This window comes from Cucurbita moschata, unplaced genomic scaffold, assembly GCF_002738365.1.
Source record: "Cucurbita moschata cultivar Rifu unplaced genomic scaffold, Cmos_1.0 Cmo_Scf00001, whole genome shotgun sequence".
In the NCBI taxonomy this organism is placed as follows: domain Eukaryota; kingdom Viridiplantae; phylum Streptophyta; class Magnoliopsida; order Cucurbitales; family Cucurbitaceae; genus Cucurbita; species Cucurbita moschata.
In genome coordinates this window covers 6,707,815-6,715,869 of record NW_019268517.1, presented here as the reverse complement: position 1 = coordinate 6,715,869, position 8,055 = coordinate 6,707,815, and the positions used below count along the sequence as shown (strand labels likewise).

Here is an 8,055-nt window from a genome sequence, read left to right as displayed (position 1 = left end):
CGTCATCGTCTGGATGGTATGGTTTCAAGTTACTGACGTGGATGACAAGATGAATCTTCATCCATGTTGGTAGTTGAAGACGGTATGAGGTCCTCCCACACTAGTCTTTGATTCCTATTCCCACGTAATCGAAATTGTTATGATCTCAGCTTGATCAGAACTTGGTCACCGACTTGAAATTCTAATGGTCTGCGTTTTAGGTCTGCCAAATTCTTCATCCGTCGCGAAACTTTCTCTAAGTACGCACGTGTCACTTCGGAGTTTTGCTTCCACTCCTTGATAAAGTTATAAGCTTGTGGGCTTTTCCCGACGTAAGGGTAGTCAATGACATGGGACATGAGTGACTGTCTGCCACATACTATCTCGAAGGGGGCCTTTCCTTGTTAACAAACTTTGCTGACAGTTGAAGCTAAATTAAGCAACGTCGAGCATTTGGACCCAATTCTTTTGTCGCGCATCGATGGAATGACACAAGAACTCCTCAAGCATGCTATTAAACCTTTCAGTTTTTCCATCTAAGGATGGTAGCTTGAAGAGATATTTAACCTCGATCCCAACAACTTAAATAGCTTGCTCCATGTACCTTCACCGGTTTAAAATATTTTAAGTGAAATTAAAAGTAAAAGTATTAAGTTTAAAGTACGTGCGAAAGAGACATCCTTATTAAATAATTAATTTAATCTAAATCTATATTTTTAAGGTGGATGGATTCAAATTTAATAAAATGAAATGTTAATTGGTAAAAATATTTATTTATTAATTAAATTTAAACATCAATTTCAATAAATATTTTGTTAAAATTATTTTAATAAGTGATTAGAGAACAAATAAAAAAAAAATATGAAATTATATAAAAATAAAGTAAATATAATTGTATAGTAAAAAAAAAAATAAATATAAATATATATATAATTTTTTTTATTTTTAAAATTAACAAATTTAAGTTTAACAGTAAAATTTAATTTTAATTGAAGTTTAAACGTAAAGCATTTTCTCGTGGCCTGCGACTCGGGATTCGGTCATCGGTTCGCATTCTCTCTCGTAGCTCAAATATTTGAGGTTTCTGTCCTCCCTTCGCCTTGATTTTTCCGGCAATTGGAAAACGAAGAAGATGAAGAGATCGGTGAGCGCTTCCAGAGTCTCCGATAAGGTGTTGTTGAGTTCGCCGTCGTTGTCGTCGTCGTTGCAATCCGCAGTCTTTAGATCTTCTAGTGTGAGTTCCGGCTTGGACTCAGAGCTTTACCTACCGACGTACAATCCGTTCTCTCACGCGGCTGAAAAAGAACGTCGCCGTCTTAAGCTTGCCAAGATCTTCATCCACTTCATTCCCGTCGTCGTCGTCTTCTGCGCCGTCGTTCTCTGGTTCTTCTCCGATCCAGGTACTGAAATTACTAGAGTGAAAGATGCTCGTAGATCGAGATCGACTATTTGATATTAAAGACGGCGAGGAATTACGAAATATAATATTTCCCCCAAAGTTATTGCTGCCCGTCCTGTAATATATCGTTAGGGATTGCAATGGATTATCGATTAACACGAGCAATCAGAGTGCTTAAAATCAATGGCCTTATTGTCGTCCTTGTCTCCATTTATGCGGCTTGTTGTTTTGATATTGGAAATGATTGGTTGTTGAACAGAAGGAAGGGGGATTGGTGGGGAAGTTGTTGTGATAGCTTATGGAAAACCGCCGAAGGACTTTAGAATAAGGATTTATTAGCATAAATTAAAGATTTCTCACCGTCCTAGCGTAGTACTTATGAAGTTTGGAGTTGGAATCAATTGCGCATGTTGTCTCTATGTAGCTAAGAAATTTTCGAATGATAGTGTGTGTATATAAACTTTGAATGCATTGCTCTCTAATATCATGTCATTAACTTGGTATCTCTTAAATGTTCGGATATTGTATGATGCAAGTAAAAGGATACATGAATTAAGTATTCCCTGGTTAACAGTTACTATTCTTCTGTTGTTCAAGTAGAATTTCATTGTATAATTTAAAGCTAAATGATAAGGGTAATGTGATTATCGGGACTGTAAACTGTTTAGCTTCTGCCATTTATTTGTTGGGGTTTCTGAGCTTGCTCAATGCAGTCAATGATCCGCTTGTTGAGTTTATTCAAATATTCATAATGTTTTACTCCATCAAGATGGTAGATGCGTGCATGTTCTGTTTGTGTAGATTCTATATATTCTACTATTTGTGACCTTAGTGATAGTATAATTAAGAAGCCTTGTACTGGTCTCACTTTTCGTTATCAAATTAGTGAATGTAAAAATCTAAACCTCCTGTATTCATCTAGGAACAGCAGTTCGAGTCTTAGCTAATTACAAATGCTTTAAGGGTCTTAGAACTCGAGTAGGCACTACTTTAGATAGCATCATATTGGGTAGGAACAGCAGTTCGAGACTTAGCTAATTAAAAATGCTTAAAGGGTCTTAGAACTTGAATAGACCGGCCCTACTTTAGATAGCATCATATTGGGTTATGGAGCCTGGTACTTATTTATAGTTTATTCAATTGTTATACTTGTAAAACTATATATGCCAAATGATCATATATATACTTACTAAAACTATATATGCAAAATGATCATATATAGTAAATGATTATTTATAGTAAAAAGCTATGTAGATAGTTATAATACTAGAGGGTTATATTCCTCTTTTAGCCAATATTTCTCCTGGTGTTATTTGTGTTTATTGAATTCATGAACATAAATCTTTAGCCAATATTATTCTCTGTCCTGTTCTTTATATTCATTTAGATCGAGTGTGTGAGTTGTTGTCTGATATCATTCTATTTTAGAATTGTTTTCCTCCTTGACTAGCATGCCAGCAAGTAAAGTCACTCTTCTATGAGATGTCTTAGGATTTAGTAAGTCTTTATGTGGCATAGTAAGAACAAAGAGGACACTTGAAGAGCACGCTCGTTTTCTTCTCCGACTTGAGTGGTGGTTCTATTACAAGGAAAATAAGTGGGAATGCCATAGTAAGCTTACATGGATATGTTCATGAACCGTTGAAAAACCATGAATTTGGGTGTTCAATATGAAGCATCAAAGTCAATAGCAGTGTTTGTTACTTTCAGGATTGTTTATGTTCAATGAATTTATCTTCTGTGTAGGACAACAAATATAGACAGAGCTGTTTCTTCAGAGACCTTACTGGAATGGTCAGCTACTTGAAGCAAAGCATGTGATCTTGATGAATGGTGTACTGAACAAGAGGACAATAAAGCCTATGCTCAGTAAGTATGCAGGCATAAGATGTCACTTTATAATAGTCTTTCCTTTGAATGATAGGCTTACTTTGCTTCGATTACTTATGTTAAAACGAACATCTCATCGTGTCGGTTGGTTATCCTCGTGTGACTAACCATTAAAACCGTAGTTTACTCGATACTTATACAGCTATGAAACTGATGTTAGCATGTGTTCATTGAGATAGAGAGAGGAGTGATTTCAAGTGTATATTCTTGACCTCTGTTCTTTGATCAAGGATATTGGTTGTGGTTGCATTGTGGATGTAGAATCTCACTTGAACTCTCATGTCTTCTTCCTTGGATCCTTGATCTTTCTTTTACTGGACTAGATTGGATTGTTTGTTCTGAAAACTGGGTGTCTTCCAGCTCCAGGGCAACCCCAGGTATTAAATTCAATCTTCTGATAGATTTCAAGCTTTTGTGTAGTTTGGGTGTATTAATTACCCCCACATAAAGGCATTCACGGGAAGGTTGTCGTGCAGCAGTTGTAGTTGTAGATAAGCCCTTTCTATTCTTTTTACTGTTCTTTATCCCACATATATATACATATATATATATACATACATATATATACATTCATACATACATACATACATATACATATACATACATACATATATATATACATACATAGGTTAGGTAGTTTGAGAGTAATTTTAAAATGGTCGAAACATTTATACCTTTTTATGTAAAGTTGAACTTTCGATATCTATCTCTGTATTAGTTGAAAATTTCGATACATGACTACATGAACAATTTCGAGTTGGATTTGACAAATCTTTTTATTAAATACAAAAAAAACTAAAATGGTAACAAATAAATTGTTACATATCCTACAAATTACTCATGGTGCTAATGAAAGTAAAGAAAAGAAAAAAGAATGCACAAATGAGTAAGGAAGACGGCCATGCCACCCAACACCGCCGCAACACCCGCCTTGTAGCCGCCGTGGTGTATGGAAAATCCCGCGCTTGGGCCTGGGCCTGGGCCTGGCTTGGAAGTGATGGTGGGCTGTCGGGCATTGGGACTGAGACTGGTCTCATATCCATGGACGGCGGAGAAGCCGCCATCGGGGGAGATTAGATGATTGGTGGAGGTGAGCCAGCCGGTGGGGATATGGCGGGGGATGCAACCGGAGATGGGGTTGATGGACGCGGCGCGGCGGCAGCGGCAGGGGAGGGACCTTGTGCAATGGCGGAGGAAAGGGCAAAAAAAGAGAGGGCGAGCACGAGCATGGCACGTGCGGTCGCCATAGCTCCAAGAATAAAGAGAAAGAGAGATTGAAGCGTGGGAAAAGGTGGAAGAAGATGATTACATATAAAGGGGAAGAAGAGAGACGCTTTGAGGGTAAAATGTTACGTACGAGTGCATTGATTTTTCCATGCTACCGTTCTTGTACACTTCCACGTATACACATTTTTTTTTATGAGCTACATTTACTTTTTTACCCTTTTTTATGAGTTCACCTATTTCGATTTTAAAGAATTGGCCCAAAAATTGGATAGAGTCAAACTCATTTCACTCGTGCTCAATTGGGGTTTTGGGATTGTGCACCTTTTCTGGCACTATAAATCTACTAAACGACGTAACTAATCTCTGACGTGAACCAACTTTTCTATTCCTTAAACTTTAACTACCTTGCTTTGCCACATAAGTGAATCATCGTTATGTGGATCTGTAGGTGCGACCTCATCTTAATCATATTATAGAACAATATGACATCATCCATTTGAACATCCTTGAGTAAGGTTAACTAGCGACCCTTCCACAAGAACCATAAAGTCAAATAGTCTAAGGGAGCGACCCTATGTGTCGACCAACTACTAAATTTACTTGTGTGGCCCTCAACCCCTCTCAGGATAGATTTACGGACCCGCAACCCTATTAAGGAGACCATCGACACATTTTCAGGTGCGATAAGGGCACCTATGTTATAACGACGAGCTATCCCATTTGACCGATCTAGGTTAAGTTTGACGTACAGGTTCTTGAATACCTATCACTCGGTAGGGATACTATTAGGTCCGACCTAAACCACTAAATAGTGTTAATAAAGTAGTAGAGAAAATAGGAAGCAATTTGGCTATAGTAGATATCATTCACAACTATTATAGACATGGTAAAAAACATTTTAAGGTGGACAACCCGGCCTGACCCGACCCAGTACCGACCCGCATCATTTCAACCCGAGAGATGGTGATGGGGTATCATTGTGGATAAGGGATCAGCTTCAAATTCTTCTTGGATGAAGAACACAACAGAACACACTCTTCCTGCCATGGTTCTCTCCCTTCATCTCTAATTCTGTTCCATTTCTCCGCTTCAGAAGTTCCAACTCCTTCATCAATGGCCTCCAAGATTCTCCCTCAGGTACACTTCCTCCTTTCGCCTTTTCCTTTCTCTCAATACTCCCCTTCTCTACTTCATTTTCCTTTTCAATTTTCTTCTTGTTTCTAGGCCGTGTTTTCCATTCCGAGAACCCCCAACCAATGCGCCCCGAGGAAATTAGGGTTTTGTTCCGCAATTTATGGTAACCGGCTTTCGTTTTCTACTCTTTCCTCGAGTTCAATCGGCTGCCATTTTCACCATGCCGTTGCGGGGCCGGTGAAACGGACTTTTGTTGTGAGAGCTGAGGCAAATTCTGAAGCGGAAGCGGCGGAAGAAGCTCCCGAGGCTGAAGTAGAAGGAGTAGTGGAATCTGATGCTCAGCCTGAGGAGGTGAAACCGCCGAGGAAACCTCGAGTTAAGCTTGGGGATGTAATGGGGGTAATTGTTCTATCCATTCTTGCAACTGGAACTGTAGTTTTGTTACTGGTTCTCTTGAATTCTGTGCTTTGTAGAAGCTCATTACAGTTCAATTTAGTATAAGATTTCAGCTATCAATGGTGAAATTTTAGATTGCAGGTGACAGTCGAACATGTGATGGGATAGTTTGAATTTGGTTTTAGTTTTGTTCATTGTTTCTCTTCTGTAGATACTTAATAAGCGGGCAGTTGAGGCATCAGAGAAGGAAAGGCCCATTCCAGACGTTAGAACTGGTGATATTGTGGAAATTAAACTGGTAAATCTCATTGTTAATCTTTATAATTTAAACTCCTGTGAAGATTTAAGGTTTATCTTAACTTTCTTTTGAATAAAAATGTTATTTCCACCACAGGAAGTTCCAGAAAATAGGCGTAGGCTTTCTGTTTATAGAGGAATTGTGATATCAAAGCAAAATGCTGGCATCCACACAACGATTAGAATTCGAAGAATTATTGCTGGTGTAGGTGTGGAGATTGTATTTCCACTGTAAGTATTGAGTTCATGTTGATTTCTTTCTACAATCTAATATTTAAAGTCAATAGAATATGAATGTGCTTCATTTCATTCTAACTTGCTGATATAGTCATTATGCACTACACAAAATTTTGCTTCTCTATCTTTCTATTCCCATTTCTTTTAAATAGTCGTGTTGGAACTATCTGAATTTCGCCCAAGTCCACTGCTAGCATATATTGTCTCTTTGGGCTTTCCCTTTCGAGCTTCTCCTCAAGGTTTTTAAAATGCGTTTGCTAGGGAGAGGTTTCCACACCCTTATAAATAATGTTTTGTTCTCCTCCCCAACTGATGTGGGATCTCACAGTTTTGATCTCATATTTCTAGAACTTGACTTATTCCCAGAATCTTTTGTTCTTTTTCAACATAAAATTGAGTGTGCGTGCTGGTTTAGTAATCAAGCAAGACTAGCTTTGGTTTGAATGACTTGAGGAAACTCAAACCTTGTTACATATGTTGCACTCAAATTCCTGTTTCCATAATAGTAAAGCCCCCCACCAAACAAACTAAAAATAGGAAGAAGAAGAAGAAGAAGAAGAATCACCACATCCATCAAAGTTAGATGAAATCAGAACACCTGCCAAAGATTTGACAGCTCCCTCTTGGCTTGCTGAAAAGCGGGCTGTGGTTGTTCGCGTAACTTATGAAATGATAAACATCCAAAATTATATCCCGAGCAACTCAAAACTTGTGCTTGAAGCTCTCGTCGGTCGCTATGCAAAGAATATGACAGTTGGATGCCTGATTGATATATTATAACCTGCTTGATTACTTCTGTGTGATTGGATTTGCAAGTATGGATTTGAGCTCATGATGAACTTCTTCTGCAGGTACTCACCAAACATCAAAGAACTTAAAGTGGTAAGCCACAGGAAGGTGAGGAGGGCAAGGTTATATTATTTGAGAGACAAACTACCAAGACTCTCTACTTTCAAGTGAAACACCCCAATGGCATCTCCTTACACTTTTCCCTTCCCGGTTTTTCATTGAACGTGGATGTGTTGTATGTTGTTATAATTCATTTTTGTGTATTGACGCTATTCCCCTCCTGCATTAACATTTAGTAGTCTAATGATATTATGAGCAGCAGGGGTGTAATGAAAGATATTGTCTTGGATTCCCAAGCTTCTTTGCCATGCTGATGCCATTATCTTGGCTTCTTCTCAGTTGTTATATCTCCTCTTGAACTCTAAATTTATAAAGATTCTGTGGGGCATCTCGAGTTCTTTCTGCTTTGTCACAAATTAGCAATGGCTCTACGCTATAAATCTTGGAAGACAGGAAGGTTTGGGCTTTGCATCCTTATGATGTCTTTACTTCTAGACCCTCCTTTTTAGTTACTTTCTATGCTCGTAGTATATACTATCTGCATCTTTTGATGAATTATGGNAAAGTCTGTTTTTTTTTTTTTTTTTTTTTTTGCTTTGGTTTCGAGGAGAATTGGGGGCGATTGACATGATCTAGATCTCATTTGA

The 8,055-nt window shown here is 38.2% G+C and overlaps 2 protein-coding genes across 3 annotated transcripts; both read left to right on the top strand.

The window, feature by feature from the left end:
• The first annotated feature begins 979 nt into the window (after positions 1–979).
• LOC111444994 lies at positions 980–3,468 on the top strand. Of its 2 annotated transcripts, none has more exons than XM_023083167.1 (2): positions 980–1,379; positions 1,638–1,958. In XM_023083167.1, the coding sequence occupies exons 1-2, from the start codon at positions 1,112–1,114 to the stop codon at positions 1,715–1,717; spliced, it is 348 nt and encodes a 115-aa protein (XP_022938935.1). In that variant the 5' UTR covers positions 980–1,111; the 3' UTR covers positions 1,718–1,958. The 2 variants fall into 2 exon arrangements, with proteins under 2 accessions (XP_022938935.1, XP_022938943.1); XM_023083175.1 differs by lacking the exon at positions 1,638–1,958 and adding an exon at positions 3,125–3,468 and having other exon boundaries at positions 981–1,379.
• A 2,002-nt stretch (positions 3,469–5,470) lies between these two features.
• On the top strand, positions 5,471–7,796 carry LOC111444973 (50S ribosomal protein L19-1, chloroplastic). The gene is made up of 5 exons (XM_023083135.1): positions 5,471–5,632; positions 5,720–6,028; positions 6,237–6,323; positions 6,420–6,553; positions 7,411–7,796. Exons 1-5 carry the CDS (start codon positions 5,609–5,611, stop codon positions 7,517–7,519), a joined length of 663 nt encoding a protein of 220 aa, XP_022938903.1. The 5' UTR covers positions 5,471–5,608; the 3' UTR covers positions 7,520–7,796.
• Positions 7,797–8,055: the final 259 nt, after the last annotated feature.

What these genes read in the sequence shown, in the direction of transcription:
- LOC111444994 (XM_023083167.1), top strand. Translation starts at nt 1,112, where the DNA reads ATGAAGAGATCGGTGAGCGCTTCCAGAGTCTCCGATAAGGTGTTGTTG. An exon ending in CTGGTTCTTCTCCGATCCAG is followed by an intron (nt 1,380 to 1,637) that starts GTACTGAAATTA and finishes GTTGTTGAACAG; the next exon opens with AAGGAAGGGGGATTGGTGGG.
- LOC111444973 (XM_023083135.1), top strand. Translation starts at nt 5,609, where the DNA reads ATGGCCTCCAAGATTCTCCCTCAG. An exon ending in AGCTTGGGGATGTAATGGGG is followed by an intron (nt 6,029 to 6,236) that starts GTAATTGTTCTA and finishes TCTCTTCTGTAG; the next exon opens with ATACTTAATAAGCGGGCAGT. An exon ending in GTGGAGATTGTATTTCCACT is followed by an intron (nt 6,554 to 7,410) that starts GTAAGTATTGAG and finishes CTTCTTCTGCAG; the next exon opens with GTACTCACCAAACATCAAAG.